General features: G+C 44.4%; 2 protein-coding genes across 3 annotated transcripts; one reads left to right on the top strand and one right to left on the bottom strand.

Annotated features, from left to right (window-relative positions):
• Positions 1 to 1,261: 1,261 nt before the first annotated feature.
• On the top strand, positions 1,262 to 11,609 carry LOC143511778 (uncharacterized). Of its 2 annotated transcripts, none has more exons than XM_077001430.1 (5): positions 1,262 to 1,616; positions 3,948 to 4,039; positions 7,359 to 7,446; positions 8,226 to 10,428; positions 10,552 to 11,609. In XM_077001430.1, exons 1-5 carry the CDS (start codon positions 1,538 to 1,540, stop codon positions 10,634 to 10,636), a joined length of 2,547 nt encoding a protein of 848 aa, XP_076857545.1. In that variant the 5' UTR covers positions 1,262 to 1,537; the 3' UTR covers positions 10,637 to 11,609. The 2 variants fall into 2 exon arrangements, with proteins under 2 accessions (XP_076857545.1, XP_076857537.1); XM_077001422.1 differs by having other exon boundaries at positions 1,266 to 1,616; positions 10,549 to 11,609.
• Positions 11,610 to 12,030: 421 nt separating this feature from the next.
• On the bottom strand, positions 12,031 to 18,329 carry wdr77 (WD repeat domain 77). The gene is made up of 10 exons (XM_077001442.1): positions 18,034 to 18,329; positions 17,405 to 17,590; positions 16,953 to 17,094; positions 16,789 to 16,838; positions 15,421 to 15,491; positions 15,118 to 15,172; positions 13,156 to 13,227; positions 12,863 to 12,971; positions 12,706 to 12,774; positions 12,031 to 12,325 (listed from the first exon to the last, which is right to left on the bottom strand). The coding sequence occupies exons 1-10, from the start codon at positions 18,113 to 18,115 to the stop codon at positions 12,193 to 12,195; spliced, it is 969 nt and encodes a 322-aa protein (XP_076857557.1). The 5' UTR covers positions 18,116 to 18,329; the 3' UTR covers positions 12,031 to 12,192.
• Between the last annotated feature and the right edge of the window lie 5,283 nt (positions 18,330 to 23,612).

Genomic DNA, 23,612 nt, shown 5'->3' with positions numbered 1-23,612 from the left:
GAGTAAGGGGCTCAGTGACACTCCGCAACACGTAGGACATTCTCAACATTACAAAGCATGATGACACTGTCACCATGGCAACTGCATGTTCTGTCCTGCCAAACAGGACAGACCGGTCCAATCTCCATCACCATAACAACCAAACCAGGAAAAATGGTGTGACTCTCCTTATGTATACACAGAGGGATGGTCCATTAATGACCTCATCAGAGAGTATATGAGGCAGGCCTCAGGGTTGCTAACATGTAACATCATGAATGAAAGGAAAATATGATTCAGGATTTTCTATTACTTCACCAGCTGGGACAGAACAGCTCATATGTACCTGTAGTTACACTTTTCCATGTTAGTGTTGCATACAGAGTCATTCAGGTTAGGACATCAACTGAAATGACCTTTGACACTGAAACCCTGAAATTACCAAACACCCACAACACCACCCCATGAAAGACGAGAGCTGGAGACTGTTGGGGCAACCTGACCAGTGCAGAAGGTTTGCCATGATCTGCATGACTGAGCTAGCTCCTTCAGGCTGTTTTCCTACGGTAGTTTGCGGAAATCCTCTGAAGATTCTTCTTACAGCTTCTGTTGCACAGAGAAGGAAGACTTATATGGCCCATAACATGGATTCCTGTTTTCTGTCAGACTCCTCCTCAATTCTCTGCCTGGTGCCATCACAGGAAGAGTTTCTGAACATTTTTCACATTGTGTTAGGGCTCTACACGTGGATGTCTCTAGCTTGTATAAGAAGTTAAATAAAAAGTAATAAAGTAATAATTAAACTTTTGCCCTCTCCCTGAATCCAATAGCTCAGCAGGATAGAGAACGTGAGGGACGTGTGAACCCTGTCTAAGCTACTGATCATGTCTACCTGGGTGACAGGTGTCAACTTTGTGTGGTTGACGCTGCTGGCCGATGAAAGAAGGAACTCCCTGGTCTTTAGATTCCTGACTGAAATTAAAGTATTAAGCAGAACTATTGATTCACTGTGAGACTCAAATCCACTGTATTCTACACTGTATATAGTCATTAGGGAGGGGAGTTCAATGCACAGTATACTCTGAAAATTGTTATTAATGGTTATTAACACCCTGCCACCTAAGCATACCTGAAACTATGCAGAGGACATCAAGCTATCCCGGCTAAACAACTTATAGTTAAAACCGAGAGGACACGCTGCTATGACAACACATATTTGCGTTGATTTGGTTTTTATTATATGGTAAGTCCTTGGATACCTGTGACTAACTCAAGGGTGTGGGAGACAGCTGACATTCCAACACAATGTTCCAGCTACACAGGAGGAGTGGAGCGTTTTTCTCACCTTCGCACACAATGGGAGGGTGAGAGGAGGAGACGCCAAGAGGCCATTTTCTCCAGATGAGTTTATACAAATCAACGACTACTGCGTCTTCACCTGCCGACTCACCGAAGTCGCCATCAAGCCCCGGGAAATTAACACTCTCGTTAAACAATGAACTTTAATGCACATTAAGCTGTTCTGAACTTCTGTCTTAACAAAACAGGCTACAATACTATGAAGAAGGGCTCTCTAAACTTTTTGAATCGAAAGAGTCAATCTCTTTTCGACACCAATGTTCAAATTAAGGAAATAGGTAAGATTCTTATGATTATTGTGATTGTAGAATGTATGTTTTTCGATTGGTACGAAGGTAATAAGTGACTAATAAAATGAGCGATAAGGATATGTGCCTGTGATAAGTCGCGGCGAAACTCGCCCTAGTTGAGGCTGACAGGAACATGGTTAAATCTTTTGGCTTTAATTTAGTCTGAATTTTTAGTCTATGACTATCTATGACTTAATTCTACATAAAAACATGTGTGAGTTGGAATAGAACTACAGCTTGAAACTTAAAATACTTTTAAAAAGAGAAATACATGTTTAGTTGTTGACATACTACACGTAGTTCTGATACTACCGTCTGCTATAACAGCGTAAATAGCTAATTTATTTCACGGAAAGCAGTAACATATTTAGTTTTTTTAAAGATTTTGGGAGAAAATATGCTTGTTTTAGACGTAATTTTGGAATGACAATTGTTAAAGACAAATGTAGCTTTGTTCCAAAATCTTCTCAAACATTCTAAATTAAGGACTGGATTTTAGAAGTAAAAATCTGTGAAACCACAAGTGAAAACAGAAGATGTGAACACCATCCTTAGTGCTACGTGATATCTTCATAATCTGAGTACGAAATTCCAGGCCTTTGAGAAGTGTGTTCTTAGGGTAAACATTTTGAGTGACAGCTAGTAATTTGGTAAACCACTGTGCATAGGCTATGTCAGGTTTTTGTAGTTAACGGATCATTATCATGAAATCATTTGGCTGTGAGAGAGAAATTGGAAGCTGCTACTCTCCAAATCATAATCATCCATAACCATGACTTTCACTGGCTATTAATCTGTAACCAGATATATTAGAATAGTGTGTACATTTCAGCCATTTTGATCTTGTGACTTTGCCGTAACAACATTATAGTTGAGTTACGTCTACAGTAGGTTGGAGTTATTAGACCTGTCCTTGCCTCTGTTTCTGTGGACAGAGTAACAGCATTAGTCTCATACAGACTAAATCAGTCTTTTCTGTCCTCGAGTCCTTTTCATGCTAAGACACACCTGTTGTTGTAGAACAAATACAGCTTTGTTCACTAGTCTTCACTGATGTGTCACTGGTCACTTGATGGATTGGTGCTGGTGTGGTTATGGTTGGTGCTGGTGTACCAATGGCCTCTTGATGGTTTAGTCCTGGTCTAGTCAGGTGCAGAGGGAAGTGACTATCTGTAAAAGCTCTTTGCAAATCCTGCTTTGAAAGTGGTAAAAAAAAGCCACCCTATAGCTCTTTTTATTTGTAAATTAATGTTTAAGGTGTTAGCATGTGAGGTAGGTACTCTAACAGTGCTAATACTGTTAGTCCAAGGCCACTTGAACTGCACTGATGGAGATCCTCAACTTACTTTGTAACTCACTCACTTTTGCTTAGGGGGCTTAAGGTTTTTGTGTATATCACTAAAATAGAACAAAAATATTTCTTGTTAATATAGATAAACCTATGCCTATGCAGCTAGTCAGCATACTGGGTTCCTTGGTTGTCAAAGACAATTGTTCCGCATTATATGTCATCACTAGAAACCATTTTGGAGATTAAAGTTTTTTCCTTAAATTGGCAGTTAATCTTTAAATGTAAAGTGATTCATTTAAAACCGATATATAAAATGAGACACTAGTCAGCGTGCATATGAGATGGTGGTTAGAACATCGACCCAAATGTGTCAACTGATGATTAAACACTTTTGGTCCTTTGAACTTCATCACTTGTAGTTTTAATTAATATCTGGGTGGTCTGATTAGCCAGAGGAACTTTTACGTATGGAATAAATTATAATGAAAAACTGGACTTGAACACATGTACAATACATTGAGTAATGTGAATAAAAACACTTACTCCAGTATACTATGTTTATTGTGGAGTTACTACCAGTGGGAGAATACAATACAAGGTGCTCTCACTTTATTGTTATTGTTATGAAAGATGAGAATTTAATCTGTTGGTTTTGCTACATATTTTCCACCCCAGTAATATTGAAATAATAACAACATGTAAATCAGGCATCAGTAATGTGATGTAAGATGTAAGGACTTGAGTAGTAATTCCAGTTGACGTCAAATATGTGTTTGATAGAAACTTCCTGGCCCATTTTCCACAATGTGTTCACTTCTATGCGAAAAGCACATGCGAGCTTAAAAGTAAAGTGTGTTTGGGAGGAAATGGGATTTGGGAAGGAAGCCATTTAATCATCACACACTTTGGATAAATAAATATTCTAAATACTTAGTTCCTTTTTGTGGGTGCATAATATGTAATGTGCTTTGCATGAATTGTGTTTGCTGTATTTACAACTGTAACTGTAGCTGTGATGTTTTTTTCAGATACCTTGGACCTGGTGCTGAACTCAAACACCATCCCAGAGTCTGGGACAGCCAAAGTCCGTGCCAGACCCACAGTGAAACATGGCGGTGTGGTACGTCATCCACCACACGCAGCACTGCAGGAGCCAGAGCTCCTCTTAAGTCATCTGTTTTGATTTGACTAAATGAAACAGTCGTCACTGAATTTTATTCAAATCAATATGAGATCAGATTACTGAATACACATTGTTTATGCACTGATTAACACATCTTGAATATTGAAGGCAGAGCAGGAATTAGCAAATCACCTTTTTTTAATTTTACTAGACACACATTGTCATTAACATATTTTACTGCAGGTAAAGGTGTAAAATGAAACTGAAAATGAGACAGAATTAGAGTATTCATGTGAAGATAAGGAATAACACACAGGAATGAGGATTAACTTGACTAAGTATTAACTCACCTTAGACCCTTCATCCTAACACATTCAGTTCAGCACACTCATCCTAGCCCATTTATATACCTTTGAGCTTATGAGAATTATTTAAATCATGGGTGGAGCACACACACACATAAACAAACGTGCACACAACCTGTGGCTTATAATCAAAGCTTGTGTGAGATGCAGAATGAATTAAGTGCTTCAGAAGTGCTAGAAAAAGAATCTGATTTCATCTAAGCAGGGTGCTGTGAACATTCTTCACATTTTAACACTGAAGACTTAAATCTCCATAGCAACAGTGAGAAATGTGCACCTGCCTGATCTATGACGAAAGGTTTATTCACAGAACAGAGCTAATGTTAAAGGCTAATTCACGGAACGGAGCTAACATTAATGGCTAATTCACAGAACAGAGCTATAGTTTCACCTGCTCCCCAGGGGGGGGGGGGGGGGGTGTAGAATGGACACAAATTAAGTATTATATCGCGATCGATCGATTGTCAGTGGTTGGCGCCAGAGTGAACTAGTATTGAATCATAGATGTAGATCAGAGGTAAATAAACTTTTCTGCATGAGAAATTGGATGTGTGGCGTGACAGCGTGTGAAGACGGTCAAATGCGTGTGTGAGTTGGCAACCCTGTATGTTATATGTTATGAGTTAGCTAGTAGTTCTCCATTTATTACACAATAACATCATCAGTGACATTAATGATGGTGTTTAGTTTATTAATATGTTCTATAGAGTAAAAAAGTCAAATTAATTTATGTATCACATAGTTACCAAGCATATTTACAAATATATGGGTCCAGATCGGTAACGAGCAAGCCAGGAGTTTGGACAGTATCAAGCATTAATAATATTATTACTGCACAGTCAAGCAGGTCTTGTGTTTCCATCGGGAGCGTTTTACACATAGGTGCTGAACGTCCAGCAGGTCTGTGCTGTTGTGGGGTGGGTTATACACATATGTGCTGAACGTCCAGCAGGTCTGTGCTGTTGTGGGGTGGGTTTTACACATGTGCTGAATGTCCAGCAGGTCTGTGCTGTTGTGGGGTGGGTTTTACACATGTGCTGAATGTCCAGCAGGTCTGTGCTGTTGTGGGGTGGGTTTTACACATGTGCTGAATGTCCAGCAGGTCTGTGCTGTTGTGGGGTGGGTTTTACACATGTGCTGAATGTCCAGCAGGTCTGTGCTGTTGTGGGGTGGGTTTTACACACATGTGCTGAATGCCCAGCAGGTCTGTGCTGTTGTGGGGTGGGTTTTACACATGTGCTGAACGTCCAGCAGGTCTGTGCTGTTGTGGGGTGGGTTTTACACATAGGTGCTGAACGTCCAGCAGGTCTGTGCTGTTGTGGGGTGGGTTTTACACATATGTGCTGGATGTCCAGCAGGTCTGTGTTGTTGTGGGGTAGGTTTTACACATATGTGCTGAACATCCAGCAGGTCTGTGCTGTTGTGGGGTGGGTTTTACACATATGTGCTGGACGTCCAGCAGGTCTGTGCTGTTGTGGGGTGGGTTTTACACATGAGCTGGACGTCCAGCAGGTCTGTGCTGTTGTGGGGTGGGTTATACACATATGTGCTGAACGTCCAGCAGGTCTGTGCTGTTGTGGGGTGGGTTTTACACACGTGTTGAACGTCCAGCAGGTCTGTGCTGTTGTGGGGTGGGTTTTACACATGTGCTGAACGTCCAGCAGGTCTGTGCTGTTGTGGGGTGGGTTTTACACATATGTGCTGAACGTCCAGCAGGTCTGTGCTGTTGTGGGGTGGGTTATACACATATGTGCTGAACGTCCAGCAGGTCTGTGCTGTTGTGGGGTGGGTTTTACACACATGTGCTGAACGTCCAGCAAGTCTGTGCTGTTGTGGGGTGGGTTTTACGCATATGTGCTGAACGTCCAGCAGGTCTGTGCTGTTGTGGGGTGGGTTTTACATATGTGCTGGACGTCCAGCAGGTCTGTGCTGTTGTGGGGTGGGTTTTACATATATGTGCTGGACATCCAGTTTGTATTGCAGAGGTTTTATGATTGTGTGAAAAGTCTGAGCATATGTGAGCATGAATGTAGGTCTAACAGACACAGAAAAGATCTCAGTGTAGAGGTTCAGGGTTGTTTCCTAAAATCAGCAAAATAGGCAGCGTGTTTGAAAGCCTTGTGGTGACATTTGTATGATTAGACTGGATGTTTTGAATACAGTTGCTTTGTTTAGGGTTAGCAGAGGTTAGGCTGCACACACATGACTGCACTCTCTCTCTTTCTGTCTCTTACTCACCCACACACACTTATACACCCAGGTGTGTCCTGATCACGATGTCAAATGTTACACTGACCCCCTAGCTAGTTCTAAAATAAGACAACATTAAAGTAAACTGTTATACTATTGAATTGTGACAAAAACAAAACTATAATAACTATAACTAAAAAACTATTTCCTGCTTAGACACAAGTGATTTATACACATATACAACATTGTTTGTGTGTGTGTCAGGGTGGGGGTTCCTTCAAAACCTGCTCCTGTGTGTGTGTGTGTGTGTGTGTGTGTGGGGTGGGGGGTCCTTCAGCCTGCTCCTGCAACTGTGTGAGGGGTTCCTCGGGACCACAGCTCTGATTTTCGTCACAGAAAAAGGTGTCGGATAGTGTGTGTGTCTGTGTGTTCAGCTTAGACCCTGCAGCTAATAACCCTCAGGCAGTGGAAACCATAAGAAACTGGTTGGTTCAGTGCAGCTCAAGGGTGTTCTAGTGAGGTGTGTCAGCGTTCCAGCCACACAGGCATCTGACCAAGAGGCACACTGGAGACACGCCTGCATACAGCCTGCACACAGACACAGTACAAAACTACAGCACACAGACACAGTACAAAACTACAGCACACAGACACAGTACAAAACTACAGCACCCTTCCCTAACATTCCTGCCCTGTTCACTGAGCCCCCCTCCCCACTACAAGCAGTGCTTGTAACTCCTCTCTGTTTGCTCTCTCGTCAGTATGGAGATAACACGCTGGGATTCGCAGTTCCCACCCCTAAAGTTCCTCTTCTTCCTCCTGTCAGTGGAGCCCAGAGTAGATATGCAGGTGAGTACAGACAGAACTCACAGCACACACACACACACACACACTCTTCTTTTCCTGATCCAAAATAAAGTCCACTTTATATATATATATATTTATATATGTAGCACTTTTTATAGCAGCAGTTGTGACTAACCCTAAACCCCAACACCTTTACCATAACTCTCAATGCCCCCAGACCATTATCTAACACCTATATCTAATACAGGAAGGATTTAACAAAATGCCTGTGTATACAAATGAGTTTTCAGCCTAGACTTAATCATTGAGGTTGCGTTGAACAATGAACTAAAATAAGAGTAATGTGATGAAACACCCTAGTTCTGGAAAGGGCCACTCCCCTAATACACTCCCTTAATCCCAACAGCATTTTCGAGCCCATCAGGTCAAATGTTGTGATCTTTGGAGCCGAATGCTGCACTGTGATTAAACAACAGAAGCACATGTCACATGAGTCACATGACCCTGGTCAGAGGTCAACAACCAGACATTAACAACTTTGATTAGTGCTGTCTCTGTATTACGACGAGTATTAGAAAAGCCTAAACCCTGACTGGAAGACATCATATATCTTCATGACCATGTACATGTAGGGGGAATTTCTCAGTCATCAGACAGTGGATTTCTGTTCTGATTACTATAATTAAGAATCTGGACACTATCATCTCAACAACAAAAGTCACACTGATGTTTGTTAAACATGCTCATCAGATACAGAGACTATAATAGGATTAATGTCTCACTTTGCCTCTTGCTGAATATGCTTTTTTCTTCATGAACAGGAAGTACTGAGAGACTCTTTAATGGAGGTGTGGTTGCTGTTAATGATCCAGAGGAGGGGCAGATTTTCATCCCGCCTCCTCCCGCAGTGGCTCCACCCCCGCCACCACAGTATGTCCCTCCTCCAGACTTCTATGGGGAACTGGATCCATCAGTAGACAAGGCTGGGTTACAGCCGCCCTCCATGCCTGCTCCGAAGCCTCCATCACAGACTGGCTCTGTGGCCTCAGAGGAACAGCACCTGGCTTCACTCAAACCTCCACCTATGGCTCCCCCCAAACCTCCTAGCAACACCCCTAATTTCAAAGGCTCTGTCCCCATTAACAACAATATGAACACTACCCATAACATACCTCAGCTTCCCCCGGGTGAAAAGCCCCAATTCTCCCTCCTGAAAACCCAGAAGACACCCCCTTCAAAGCCTGTCAGACTGTACACCGCCTCCAGCCTCGAGTTACTCCCAACTGAGCCAGCTCCAGATCCTACACCCTCATCAACCCCAGCATCCAGCTTCAACCCACAAACTACGGCCAAGCTCTACAATATAACAAACACCACTGTGCTCCGCAGCCAAGCAGACCCAGAGAAAAAGACACAGCATATCCTGCTCCTAGAGGACTCCTCAGGAAATCCGGTTGGAGTTCACGTCAATGGAAAAACCTCTCCATCAGTTAAAGACCTCAATTCAACCCAAAGTCCGGGGCCCCCAGCCAAGCCGACGCGGCGCAACAGCTCAGGCCTCCAGCTGGAACAAGACCTACAGGTCCAGATACGGGACATGCAGGAAACACCCAACCAACTCCCCATCCAACCAGCTAAACCAAACAACAATGAGCTTTCAAAAGTTACGATGCTGCAGGACATCCCCATTAAAGCTTCTCCTAAAACAGAAGGTTCTCCATCAGTCCAAGAGATGACGGAGCAGCAGGCACCTTCAGGTAGAACACGCTACAGCCCATTACTGAACAGGAAGTTGCAGGTCCTGCGAGGACATGAGAGCTCTGGGGTGAAGGAGACTGCAGCTTCTCCCCTGGCCCTCCTCAAAGCTGCCAAAGAGCGAGACAAGCAGCGCGCGGTGCTGTCCAGGCAGGGCAGCACCCAGAGCAGCAGCTCCTGTGAGTCCACCAACATCAGCAACCCGCCCGGCGAGATCAGACCCAACTCCTTCGCAGCCTCCTCCAAAGCTGTGCCCTCCTCACGACCTGCGTCCTCCTCGTCATATCATCTCAGTGAAGAGTCCAATCTTCATGGCCCCATGAAGCAGGGTGAACCCACCACGTCCACATCTCTACCACGGCAGAATAAAGATCACGAGGATGTTATGGGTATTCCCTTCCTCCCTCCGCCACCTGAATTTGCAAACTCTGATCAAGAAAATGAAGGTCCACCCAGCACAGTTCCACCAGACCCACCTACTAAGAGTGTTATTCCACCTCTGAAATCCAGTCCGTTTACCAATGGCCCTGCCACACTCCCTAACCCTGCCTCATACCGAAACCCCATAACCCTGAATGCTTCTCCCAGCAATGAATCCGTAATAAAAAAGCCAGTTCAGCTAAAAGCAAAGCCTCCATCAGCACAGGCTCCGCCCCAATCCATAACCCAGCCCCCACCCCCACCCACAACACAGCCTCCAGCTCCTCCCTCAGTACAGCCCCCACCTCCACCCACAACACTGCCTCCAGCTCCTCCCTCAATACAGCCCCCACCCCCACCCACAACACAACCTCCAGCCCCACCCAAGACCCAGCCCCCACCCCCAACACAACCTCCACCTCCTCCCTCAGCACTGCCCCCTCCCCCACCCAAGACCCTGCCTCCAGCCCCACCCAAGACCCTGCCCAAGACCCTGCCCCCAAATCTACACAAGACCCTGCCCCCAACTCCACCCAAAACCCAGCCCCACAGTCTATCTCCTCTACAGGCCCCTCCCTCTGTATCTGCTAGCCAGGCCACCCTGCTCAGCATCCTGCAGAAGAAGATGCTAGAGATTGACCCCAAGTTTATTCCAGCACGAGAGATAGACTCCAGCGGAGACGACTGGAACTCCCCTCTGTCTGATGATGACAGTGCGAGCAGTTCACCCATCAAATCACCCCTCAAAGCCAAGACCCTTCCCACCCAAAACAGAACACTGGACATGAAAGAACTAGAGAACAAAGTGGCCAAGAAAGCTCAACACACAGTTACCAAACCACCTGCCAGGTAAGAGTTTAAGGCTCAATGCATGAATTAAATAAAGGAACTTCATTTCAAAATGCTTGTATGTCTGTCTCTCACACACACACACTAATATATATCTGTTTTTTTACTCTCTCTGTTTAGCAGTCAGTCAAAGCAGCAGTATGGCATGACGTTCACCGTGAGGCCTGGAACACAACAGCCAATCACACCTTTACCCAAAGCAGAGTGACTTCACCAGCACTTTCTGGATGCAAGACACGTTGCTGTCTCACATTTGTGTCTATACCCGTGTAAAAGGAGCAATGACCTGCCACTTCATCTACAGTTTCCAAGGCACCTATTTGGCAAAATGTATAGTTAAATCCTATTCAACATAAACTGTCTGTTAGCATCACTGACACCAGCGGAGCCATTTGGCTCAGACATCTGTACTCTAGTGCTGAAGAGCAGCAGGTTTGACCTACTGTGCTGCAGGGTTGGACTCTCCATCACCTAAGGCTCAGGGCTCAGGGGGCGTGTCCCCATCTGCTGTGTGACCATTGTGCTTCCAGTGGACAAAACAGCATCGCAGTGGGTCCAGTCCAGTTGCATTTTTACATTTGGGAGGTCATTGCCCACCTAACTAGTGCTGGGATATTTTTTACATAAACTTTTTACAAAAATACTGAGTGACCTGCAGAACCATGGGAAAAGGTTCAGTTCTTGGTACAGGTTGACCGGTACTGTACAAGGTCAACAAGCAAAGGTGTAAACAAACTCAAGATGGAGTTCTCACAGCCCTCGTGGTTAAATAATAAGACCTTGTCTGGTATTTAATCAACAGGGAGATGGTGGGACTTATTGAGCTTGTCCTTAAATGATGCATCTGTCTGATTAGGATAACCATTTATAAGAGGCTGCTAGAGAAAGCAAACCAGAATATTTAAGCTGAAGACATGTACATTGCATTATTAAATCAGACTGTATAAATTATATCAACTATTCTCCTGTACTTTGGTTTCATTGTGTTTGATCAGACTTTCAATAACCAGTGAGAGCCACAGTCCAATGAGTACATTAAAGAACTTTTATTAAACACTTATTAAACACTTTAAAGGGAGATAGTATTAGGGTGATGTATTGAGTTATGCAATTGTTTTTTGTTAATACAAATTTTAAGCAAGCACATACATTAGAAATAAAATATCAGAAACGAGTATGCATGCACGTGTAGACGTCTGTTTATTAAAACTAAGAAAAAAGATGTGGCATTACTGAAAACTAATATGAATTTTATTACAAAGTACTCCCAATGAATGGGGAAAAGGTCCACAGCCACTTCTGCTGTCAAGGAAGATGATGTTTCAGCTAACCCCTAACCCTTGACATTTCAGGACAAACCAGAACAAACGTTCACTTCAACTTATTCTCTCAGCGCCAAACACACACACACACACACACACACACACACACACACACACACACACACACACACACACCCATTAAAAAGTGCACCAATGGCCTGTTGACTGCAGCTGTCCTGAATGGAGGTGCATCATAACTCCTATTGCTCCTGTAGCCTAAACTAGCCCTGACCCCAGATCAGTCTTAACAGAAGTCAGAAGAATGACAGGAAACAGCAGATGTCAGACTGCCAGACCCGGCCTCACTATAAGCACTTTATTGTTTTCCACTTAACATATACTCATTGTGTTCTTTAGTTGGTATCATATTGTGTGTGCATTTAGTTTGTCCATGTCTATTTATGTGTGCACGCATGTATTTATTCATGTGCATGTGTGTAATCTAGGAACGTCTTTGCTGGCCTGTGTTGTGCTGCAGCACCTGGTGGTCCCAGCCTGCTGTTGTCAGTACGTCGGATCCGGCTGGAGCCCAGCACACACCTCGCACAAAGTCCTGGTGCCTGCTGTCTCTGTAGCTGCTCACACACATGGACACACAGAAAAGCAACAATCTGTAAACGGGAGATGATATACACTAGCTTGCTATTACATATATCACAGGAAGTGAAAAGGGTACTCCTTAATAGTGATTTAAACCATAACAAAAGGAACCATGACTCATTTGTTTAATCTAATAATCTGGTAAAGACTGGCTGGTTCAGTGTTTCGTGAGGGTCATTCTCGACTATTTTGAACGATGGGGTTTTTTTTCCTTCTTCATTTTCACTTTCATTAGGTAACTGTCTCTCCATGATTGGTTAGCTCCATCTATCTACAATTTGTTCAAGCTATATTGGTATATATGATTGGTTCACTCTTATCCATGTCGTGTGAGGTTGGCGACGTCTCCACTCACATCTCTCTGAGCTCCCCATTCATCACGGCAACAGAGCAGTCATCACTGACTGAGGCCAGCTGGGGAGAACTGCACAGAGGACAAAGCAAGACAAAGGTGTGTGTGTGTGTGTTTTACTGAGCCCATAAAAGACTATAATAAGAAAGTCCGTGTGTACCTATGCGATGAGAAGGCCAAGCCACACACTCTGCGCCTGTGTGTGTTTACCGTCTGCACACCCCCTGCAGCCTGGATGTCTCTGAGAGTGACCCTACCCAGCTCATCACCTGAGACAACACACACACCCAAGCATACATACACACACATGCATGCATTATACCTTCTCAAATGCAGGCAGATTTGAAGGTGTACAGAGTAAAGGACAATTACAGATATAGCTGTGTCCTGTGTAAAGGACAATGACCGATACAGCTGTTTAAAGGACTATGGGAGTTCTATAAGACTGAGTACCGTATGCAATCGTGCTGGTCTGATGAGGGTGCCAGACAACAGCGGTTGGACAGCAGCCAGGGGGCGCCATTTCTGAAACAGTCATAGGCATGTAAACAATATACACGCGTACAGACACCCAAGTTCTTACTAGAAAAGCACACATACCCAAAACAGCAACAAAAACTCCTATTACAGTTGTGATCAAATTTATTCAACCCCCAATGCTGTGAAGGGTTTTATGGAATTCAGTGCACATTTGTAATTGTGTTCATAATGAAATCTTACAAGGACTTGTTAAAGAACTAAATGCAACTAAGATAGCATCAATTTTTTTTGTCATAAAGTATTAAATGGCCTTTTTGTGATTTCTTCATTGACACAATTATTCAACCCCTTTACGACTACCACTCCTAAGAACAGAGGTTCATTCCAGTGTTTTCCATCAGGTATTGAAAACATCTGTGGATGTCAACGAGCAGCAATCAAGCATGATAAGCACCAATTAGGCAGATTTAAAAGGACTGTGATACTCAGCTCCTTCTAGACATCTACTGGTGTGTTTCCAAGCATGGTGAAGGCAAGAGAATGGTCCCAGAAGACAAGAGAAGAGGTTATTGCTCTTCACAAGAATGGCAATGGATATAAAAAGATTGCGAAGTTGTTAAATATTCCAAGAGACACTATCGGAAGTATCATTCGCAAGTTCAAGTTAAAGGGCACAGTGGAAACGTTACCTGGTCGTGGCAGAAAGAAGATCCTGACCGCGACTGCTGTGCGCTACCTGAAGCGTAATGTGGAGAAAAATCCCTGCGTGACTGCTAAGGAACTGAAAAAAGACCTGTCAGATGTGGGCACTGAAGTTTCAGCTCAGACAATAAGGCGCGCACTGCATAACGAAGACCTCCATGCCAGAACGCCCAGACGCACCCCCTTGCTGACTCCAAAGAACAAGAAAAGTCGACTGCAGTATGCCAAAAGTCATGTGGACAAGCCACAAAGGTTTTGGGACAGTGTACTGTGGTCAGATGAAACTAAATTAGAACTGTTTGGGACAATGGACCAGCGCTATGTTTGGAGAAGGAAGAACCAGGCTTATGAACAAAAGAACACCTTGCCTACTGTGAAGCATGGCGGGGGGTCAATTATGCTTTGGGGCTGTTTTGCTTCTAATGGTACAGGAAAGCTTCAACGTGTGCAGGGTACCATGAATTCCCTTCAGTACCAGGAGATCTTGGAGGAAAATGTGATGGAGTCAGTCACAAACCTGCGGCTTGGGAGACGTTGGACCTTCCAACAGGACAATGATCCGAAGCACACATCCAAGTCCACTAGAGCATGGTTGAACATGAAAGGCTGGAACATTCTAGAGTGGCCATCGCAATCACCAGACTTAAATCCAATTGAGAACCTCTGGTGGGACCTAAAGAAGGCAGTTGCAGTGCGCAAGCCTAAGAATGTGACTGAACTGGAGGCTTTTGCCCATGAAGAATGGGCTAAGATACCCATAGGTCGCTGCAAGACACTTGTGTCAAGCTATGCTTCACGCTTGAAAGCTGTCATAACTGGAAAAGGATGTTGTACTAAGTACTAAAAAATTATGTCACTAGGGGGTTGAATAAAACTGATAATGATGTGAGCACAGTAAAGACATTTGTGGTTATTCCATCATAAATATTATGTTATGTTTGTCTAATTTATAAGTGCCTCTTTGATATAATTGTAAATAAGATGACTGAAATGATCAAAATCAATGTCAAACTGGCCAAAACACTTTATTTCAGTGGGGGTTGAATAAATTTGATCACAACTGTAACTCATTTGTGTATTATAATGGTGAGACAATATTGAAGTGTACAACCTTAGCAATGCTACAGCTCATTCATTAAAGTTATTGCTCTATAGTTGTTTTCTAGACAGATTTGTCTGCTGGGTATATCAGCTTTAGCTTATATGAACACGACAGTGCATGGCCAAGTTTACCCAATCGAGATGCTGGTTTGGATTTCCTGCGATCCCACAGCAGCAAACGGCCATCCTGCGCAGACATGAGAGACAAGCTGAACATCAGACAGCCAATGAGAGACAAGCTGAACATCAGACAGCCAATGAGAGACAATCTGAACATGAGACAGCCAATGGGAGATGAGCTGACCCATCGCAGCTCACCCATCGCTGCACATCTACAAGCAGAATTCACCGCTTCATAACAAACCAGCCATCAGGCCACAGCAGAGCCTGTATCAGTGTGTACGTGTGTCCATGGTCCTCAGTAATGATGCTGACCTGAGCACCGGAGAGGAAGAGCGAGTCCTCCACGGGACTGCAGGACACACTGTTCACTGGCATAGAGTGAGCTGAGAGAAAGAAGAATCAACATACATTACAAATATACACATACATGACAAATACACAGATACACACACATAACTATAAACACGTGTGCCTGAATGTGTGCATGCATGCTCGCGCACATACACACACACACACACACACACACACACACACACACACACACACAAGCCCCTTTGAAGCAGGTGGGGCGTCTGTGTTTAAGATGGCGGCGTTGGTAAAGGTGTGGTGGGGGCTCAGGTAGGCAGTGTGTGTTTAAGATGGCGGCGTTGGTAAAGGTGTGGCGGGGGCTCAGGTAGGCAGTGTGTGTTTAAGATGGCGGCGTTGGTAAAGGTGTGGTGGGGGCTCAGGTAGGCAGTGTGTGTGTTTAAGATGGCGGCGTTGGTAAAGGTGTGGCGGGGGCTCGGGTAGGCAGTGTGTGTGTGTTTAAGATGGGGGCGTTGGTAAAGGTGTGGCGGGGACTCAGGTAGGCAGTGTGTGTGTTTAAGATGGTGGCGTTGGTAAAGGTGTGGCGGGGGCTCAGGTAGGCAGTGTGTGTGTGTTTAAGATGGGGGCGTTGATAAAGGTGTGGCGGGGGCTCAGGTAGGCAGTGTGTGTGTGTTTAAGATGGGGGCGTTGATAAAGGTGTGGCGGGGGCTCAGGTAGGCAGTGTGTGTGTGTTTAAGATGGGGGCGTTGATAAAGGTGTGGCGGGGGCTCAGGTAGGCAGTGTGTGTGTGTGTTTAAGATGGGGGCGTTGATAAAGGTGTGGCGGGGGCTCAGGTAGGCAGTGTGTGTGTGTTTAAGATGGCGGCGTTGGTAAAGGTGTGGCGGGGGCTCAGGTAGGCAGTGTGTGTGTGTTTAAGATGGCGGCGTTGGTAAAGGTGTGGTGGGGGCTCAGGTAGGCAGTGTGTGTGTGTTTAAGATGGCGACGTTGGTAAAGGTGTGGCGGGGACTCAGGTAGGCAGTGTGTGTGTTTAAGATGGGGGCGTTGGTAAAGGTGTAGTGGGGGCTCAGGTAGGCAGTGTGTGTTTAAGATGGCGGCGTTGGTAAAGGTGTGGCGGGGGCTCAGGTAGGCAGTGTGTGTTTAAGATGGCGGCGTTGGTAAAGGTGTGGCGGGGGCTCAGGTAGGCAGTGTGTGTGTGTTTAAGATGGCGGCGTTGGTAAAGGTGTGGCGGGGGCTCAGGTAGGCAGTGTGTGTGTGTTTAAGATGGCGGCGTTGGTAAAGGTGTGGCGGGGGCTCAGGTAGGCAGTGTGTGTGTGTTTAAGATGGCGGCGTTGGTAAAGGTGTGGCGGGGGCTCAGGTAGGCAGTGTTGGTCTCACCGCTGTAGGTGCTGATCACAGCCTCCTGACTCAGGTCCCACACTTTGATGCTGAAACCAGAAAGGAAATAACAGCTTTAAGAGCAGCTCAGGATGTCATCAGCCAGCACACTTTACTCACACTCTCACACACACATGCAAACAGTTAGATCGCCCCCTGCTGACCTGCCGTCCATGCTGCTGCTTACGGCGTGGCTGGCGCTGGCAGTAGGACTGATCGCTGTGACCATGTGATCATGCTCGTGCTGACTAAACCTGTTCACCAGCAAACGCTCATCTTCTGTCAGCTCCCACAATTCCACAGCACCTACACACAGACACACAGCTCATATAATTGCACAACACCTACACGCACAGTTCTCTCAATTAGGCAGTTCCTACACAACACATTATAAATCCACTCACCCTGGTTCATAGTTGTGTGTTTTTTATCATAGGTGTCATACAGACTCCCTAATATAATGTTTATCCTAAACAAGTATGAAAATGTAATCACATGATGCATCACAGAATGCTGATGTGACCCCTTGTGATGTTGTTCGTTTCCACATGTCAGCCTGTGTCAACTACTGCACATTTGTGAATCCTGCAGTGTTCAAATGCAGTAGTTGCTATACCAGAGTCGGAAGCCACGATGATGGTCCTGTCAGTCAGCCATCTGGCCTCCGTGAGCCCCGCCTCCGTCTGAACGCCAGCCTTGCAGAAGCCCTCGTTGGGCGCCAGTTTGGGGTCACCGTACACCCAAATAGAGCCCAGCCAACAGCGCCCCGTTAGGCTCGACGCCCCAACCAACAACATGCCATCTGAATGAGACAGAAAGAACAGGAAACAGGACTGAGAAAGGTTCAGATTACAAGAAGGTTGCACTGAACAGCAGCCGAATATAAATATGACTCTCAGTTGCACTCAGTGGAGACTGAATTATAAATAAGCACATCTGTCAGATTTCAAAGGGAATCATGTGCATAGTGGAAGAACGAATATGGTTTTGGCTTTTAACAAATTCGTCATTCTGCAATGCTCTTAACAGCTATCATTGGGGTTTACAGTATCTAGTTAACTAACCACTGTAAAATGTCTAACTAGGTACATGACATGGCAATTAGTACAAAACATGACCAACACTTCTGAGTTAGTACAAAGAATTACTCTTTGTAATGTGGCAGGCAGGCGCGATTAGCTGCCACTACAAGTTTAACCCCGATACTCATTACTAGAGCATCTTAGATCTGGAGTGTGGACTGACCGGGTCGGTACTGGACGGAGTGCAGGTGTTTCTCCATGCAGGCGGGCGCGTTTGGGGGGATGATCCAGCCTTCCTTCATCATCTCTACATGCACAGACGGGCTGATCCCCAGCTATTCTCAACTTTAGACGAGAACCGTGTACGTCTGCACGGGTTAAATACGTTAAATAAACACACACAAATACATCTAGCTAGATTGAGTTCGGACGGAGCACTCCGTATCCACTAAGACCAAACCGATGCCGCGAATAAATGAACCAAGTGGATGGGTTTCCACGTGCTCGGCGAACTTCCGCTTCCAGGTCACTGCAGCGTTTACGTTTTAGCTATTTGTTTATTATCCAATTATTTAAATTCCTAGAGTATTGTACAGTCTTGTATTTGAAATAAATGCGTGTTGTTTTGGATGCTTGCTACTGTTTATCTGGTCAGGTAACTGGTATCAGAACACTTACTTGACTAGAATTACTCAAATTAACGAATGAAACATTTGTTTGCAGTTCAGTCTTTAACCGCTAGATGTCTCCGCAGTAATGTTGCTCTGTCAGTTTAAACCACAAGAAAAGTTTTTGTTTCTGTTCTCAGTGACCTGGAATTCTCAGACTTCTCCTGAACGATATGCTCTGTCAAAAGGCCTAAAGTTTGTATCTTATAAGGTCTCTCACAAATGAAGTTAGTTAGTATCACTAATTAATTTAAGTCCATTAATGACACTAAAGATCCAGCCTTTTCCCTCCTCGGGAACACTGCAGAGATTAAGAATGTTAATTAAGAATATTAATTAAGAATATTGTCTGCACACAATACAGAAACATAGTCCTTGCATTAATGCATTAATCAGTTCCAGGTTGGACTAGTCAGTGTAACGCCTTACTTGACTGCACTACTAGGTGCTTAAACAAGCTTCATCTAGTTCACAATGCAGCAGCCAGAGTTCTTACCGAGTTCTAGGACATTTGGTCACATTACCCCTATCTTAGCTACATTACATTCGCTTCCAGTTATATTTTGTGTTGATTATAAAATACTTGACCCAGACCCTCAGTGAACTCCAAGTGCACTATAACTCACCATGTCTGCTTAGATAAAAACTGCTTTCTTTATTAGCACCTCTAATAAGGAAAACTACGCTATGGGAAGCCTTTTCCTATAAACTCGGTTATAGGAAAAGGTTATTCCATCCATTTCCTACACTATGGAATAACCTCCCTGTCAAGGTTTGAAAATCAGACACAGTCTCAATATTTAAGGTTAGGCTGAAAACCCATTTGTAAAGTCAGACATTTTATTAAATGGTTACCTTAGCTAAAGGTGTAGATCTGGGGTTTCCTGGGCATGGAGAGTTATGGTAAAGGTGCTGATCTGAGGGTCCATGGGCATGGAGATTTATGGTAAACTGGGATATTACGATGCTGTCACTTCACCTGTTTTGTCACTCAGGTTTGTTGACTGAGAGCGGTGGAGTGCTGATGTCTCAGGAAGCCTCATGCACGTGCTACCTTCTGGCTCCGCCCTTACAGCTGTGTACCTTCTGGCTCCGCCCTTACAGCTGTGTACCTTTTGGCTCCGCCCTTACAGCTGTGTACCTTCTGGCTCCAACCTTACAGCTGTGTACCTTCTGGCTCCGCCCTTACAGCTATGTACCTTCTGGCTCCGCCCTTACAGCTGTGTACCTTCTGGCTCCGCCCTTACAGCTGTGTACCTTCTGGCTCCGCCCTTACAGCTGTGTACCTTCTGGCTCCAACCTTACAGCTGTGTACCTTCTGGCTCCGCCCTTACAGCTATGTACCTTCTGGCTCCAACCTTACAGCTGTGTACCTTCTGGCTCCGCCCTTACAGCTGTGTACCTTCTGGCTCCGCCCTTACAGCTGTGTACCTTCTGGCTCCGCCCTTACAGCTATGTACCTTCTGGCTCCAACCTTACAGCTGTGTACCTTCTGGCTCCAACCTTACAGCTGTGTACCTTCTGGCTCCGCCCTTACAGCTGTGTACCTTCTGGCTCCGCCCTTACAGCTGTGTACCTTCTGGCTCCAACCTTACAGCTGTGTACCTTCTGGCTCCGCCCTTACAGCTATGTACCTTCTGGCTCCAACCTTACAGCTGTGTACCTTCTGGCTCCGCCCTTACAGCTGTGTACCTTCTGGCTCCGCCCTTACAGCTGTGTACCTTCTGGCTCCGCCCTTACAGCTGTGTACCTTCTGGCTCCAACCTTACAGTTGTATACCTTCTGGCTCCGCCCTTACAGCTGTGTACCTTCTGGCTCCAACCTTACAGCTGTGTACCTTCTGGCTCCAACCTTACAGCTGTGTACCTTCTGGCTCCGCCCTTACAGCTGTGTACCTTCTGGCTCCAACCTTACAGCTGTGTACCTCCTCTCGGCTGCTTTGGCTCCTCCAGATGCCCTTCTACTGTGGCCCACCACTTTTAATCTCAGCTACCTACTTCCCAATGGACAGATGTTTTCATGAAAGATGCATTTCAGACACACCTGCACTCACTGAACCCAGACTAGGACAGGATAGAAAACAGAATATACATCCTTTCCTTTTTTTCTTATTATTTGTTTGCTTGTTATTGGGTACATTGTTGCTGTGTGTTCATTGTTAACTAGAGGAGGATGGGTCTCCTCTTTGTTCCTCTCAAGGTCCTAGTTCCTCTCAAGGTTTCTTCCTCATGATCTAGGGAGTTTGTGCTTACCACTGTCTCCTTTGTCTTGCTCACTGGGGGCTTAGATGTGTGTAAATTACACACCACTGCATATAAATGAGTAAATATAGAAATAGAAAATATTGAGCAGGTTATCCCTTGTTCCTGCTTCAGTTGTCTTTTTTGGCTGTTTCCTTCTGCCTTCCCTGTCATATTATTGTCTCTGTCCTGTACCTGTTCTGTTACTGTTACTGTCTCTGTTACTGTGTATCGGGGCAAAATTTATTATTGGTCTTTCTGTAATCATATTCAAAAATTCCACGACATTCCACGGGTCTGTCCTGTTAATGTCTCTTGACCGTTTGGCTTACTCTTTAGGGATCTGGAGCCATATATTTGTAAAGCTGCTTTGTGACAACTTGTGTTATAAGCAATATATAAATAAATTGGTAACACTTTACATTAAGTGTTGACTAACTAACGTGAAGTAATGCATTAGTTAACATGAACAACACATGAAGTAATTACAGTAATTAATTAACGTTAAGTAAACGTAACAGTTGTGGCTCCTTTTTTGGCTCTTTGTTGCTTGCACCTTTTTTCGTGCGACCTTAAAGGAATATATTACATTGTACTGATTTACATACATAAGTAATGGGCAACTTGGAAATATCTATCAGCATAGGAACTGAAGTGTGTCCATACTGTTTTTAGATCTTTAGTCCCTTTTGCTCCAAATTAAAACACTAAAGCTCTAAAAAGGTGTGAGCAACAAAGAGCCAAAACAGGAGCCGCAACTGTTAAATTTACTTAACATTAGTTAATTATTGTTAATGTGTTACTTCCAATTGTGACGGTGGGGTCGTGGTGAAGGATGAGACACAGATCCCTCTTGTGGCGACAGACGTCACTTTTATTGTAAACAGATAATTGCGCAATAGCGCACGAGAAACAGCAACACAACGCACACAACGTGTAGACTGTAGACAACGACGAGCACAGGACACTGCGCGAGCGCACATTAAATAGACAGACCACATTAGCCCCACGTGATTACGAGACGATTCACAGGTGAGACAGATTATCACGCGACATAGCCCTCACCACCGGAGTTCCACAGACGCAGACAAAGCACGTGGACTACGTATACACACGCCCAAAAGGGAGGGGCCGGGGTCCTCAACGTGACACCAATAAATTTCAATTTGTATAATGTGTGATTGGACACTGGCTGTGGTCTGTAGTGTATGTAACACAATATAATTGGACAACAATCATATTATGTAACACAGGATTATACACTGGTTATGATGTACAGTGCTTGACGGAACACTAACTGTGGTGTATATTGCATGTTTTGACACTGTTCTGTGTAGTGTGTGTGTGTTTGTGTGTGTGTGTGTGTGTGTGTGTGTGTGTGTGTGTGTAGTGTGTATAGTGTGTATAGTGTATATGTGTGTGTAGTGTTTATAGTGTGTATAGTGTATATGTGTGTGTGTATGTGTGTGTGTAGTGTGTATAGTGTATGTGTGTGTCTAGTATGTGTGTAGTGTGTATAGTGTATATGTGTGTGTCTAGTGTGTGTGTGTGTGTGTAGTGTTTATAGTGTGTATAGTGTATATGTGTGTGTCTAGTGTGTTTGTGTAGTGTGTATAGTGTGTGTATAGTGTGTATGTGTGTGTCTAGTATGTGTGTGTGTGTAGTGTGTATAGTGTATATGTATGTGTTTATTGTGCGTGTAGTGTGTATAGTGTATATGTGTGTGTCTAGTGTGTGTGTGTAGTGTGTTTATAGTGTGTATAGTGTATATGTGTGTCTAGTGTGTTTGTGTAGTGTGTATAGTGTGTGTGTGTGTATAGTGTACACTACCGTTCAAAAGTTTGGGGTCACCTAGACAATTTTGTCTTTTCCCTGAAATCTCATACTTTTATTTATCAAATGAGTTGCAAAATAAATAGAAAAATAGTCCAGACATTGACAAGGTAGAAATAATGTTTTTTTTTTTTTTTTTTTAATAATTTTCTACTTTAAACTTTGATTTCGTCAAAGAATGCTCCCTTAGCAGACCTTTGGCATTTTAGCTGTTAATTTGCTGAGGTAATCTGGAGAAATTTCACCCCATGCTTCCAGAAGCCGCTCCCACAAGATTGGGTTAATGGGCACTTTTTTCGTACCATACGGTCAAGCTGCTCCCACAACAGCTCAATGGGGTTGAGATCTGGTGACTGCGCTGGCCACTCCATTACTGATAAAACACCAGCTGTCTGCTTCTTCTCTAAATAGTTTGTGCATAATTTGGAGGTGTGCTTTGGGTCATTGTCCTGTTGCAGGATAAAATTGGCTCCAATCAAGCGCTGTCCACAGGGTATGGCATGGTGTTGCAAAATGGAGTGATAGCCTTCCTTATTCAAAATCCCTTTTACCTTGTTCAAATCTCCCACTTTACCAGCACCAAAGCAACCCCAGACCATCACATTACCTCCACCATGTTTGACAGATGGTGTCAGGCACTCTTCCAGCATCTTTTCAGTTGTTCTGCGTCTCACAAATGTTCGTTTGTGTGATCCAAAAACCTCAAACTTTGATTCATCTGTCCATAACACTTTTTTCCAATCTTCCTCTGTCCAATGTCTGTGTTCTTTTGCCCATATTAATCTTTTTCTTTTATTAGCCAGATATGGCTTTTTCTTTGCCACTCTGCCCTGAAGGCCAGCATCCCGGAGTCGCCTCTTCACTGTAGACGTTGACACTGGAGTTTTGCGGGTACTATTTAATGAAGCTGCCAGTTGAGGACCTGTGAGGCGTCGATTTCTCAAACCTGAGACTCTAATGTACTTGTCTTCTTGCTCAGTTGTGCAGCGGGGCCTTCCACTTCTCCTTCTACTCTGGTTAGAGCCTGTCTGTGCTCTCCTCTGAAGGGAGTAGTACACACC

The sequence above is a fragment of the Brachyhypopomus gauderio genome, chromosome 1 (genome assembly GCF_052324685.1).
Source record: "Brachyhypopomus gauderio isolate BG-103 chromosome 1, BGAUD_0.2, whole genome shotgun sequence".
Taxonomy (NCBI): domain Eukaryota; kingdom Metazoa; phylum Chordata; class Actinopteri; order Gymnotiformes; family Hypopomidae; genus Brachyhypopomus; species Brachyhypopomus gauderio.
Note: the sequence above shows the minus strand (reverse complement) of the source record. Positions and strands in the feature narration are given on the sequence as shown.

Excerpts from the sequence above, each read along its gene's own strand:
- LOC143511778 (XM_077001422.1), top strand. The coding sequence starts at position 1,538 with ATGAAGAAGGGCTCTCTAAACTTTTTGAATCGAAAGAGTCAATCTCTT. Across the intron at positions 4,040-7,358 it reads CAGTGAAACATGGCGGTGTG|TATGGAGATAACACGCTGGG; the intron begins GTACGTCATCCA and ends CTCTCTCGTCAG. Across the intron at positions 10,429-10,548 it reads GTTACCAAACCACCTGCCAG|CAGTCAGTCAAAGCAGCAGT; the intron begins GTAAGAGTTTAA and ends CTCTCTGTTTAG.
- wdr77 (XM_077001442.1), bottom strand. The coding sequence starts at position 18,115 with ATGATGAAGGAAGGCTGGATCATCCCCCCAAACGCGCCCGCCTGCATG. Across the intron at positions 12,972-13,155 it reads GACCAGCACGATTGCATACG|GTGATGAGCTGGGTAGGGTC; the intron begins GTACTCAGTCTT and ends GTGTTGTCTCAG. Across the intron at positions 12,775-12,862 it reads TTGGCCTTCTCATCGCATAG|TTCTCCCCAGCTGGCCTCAG; the intron begins GTACACACGGAC and ends TCCTCTGTGCAG.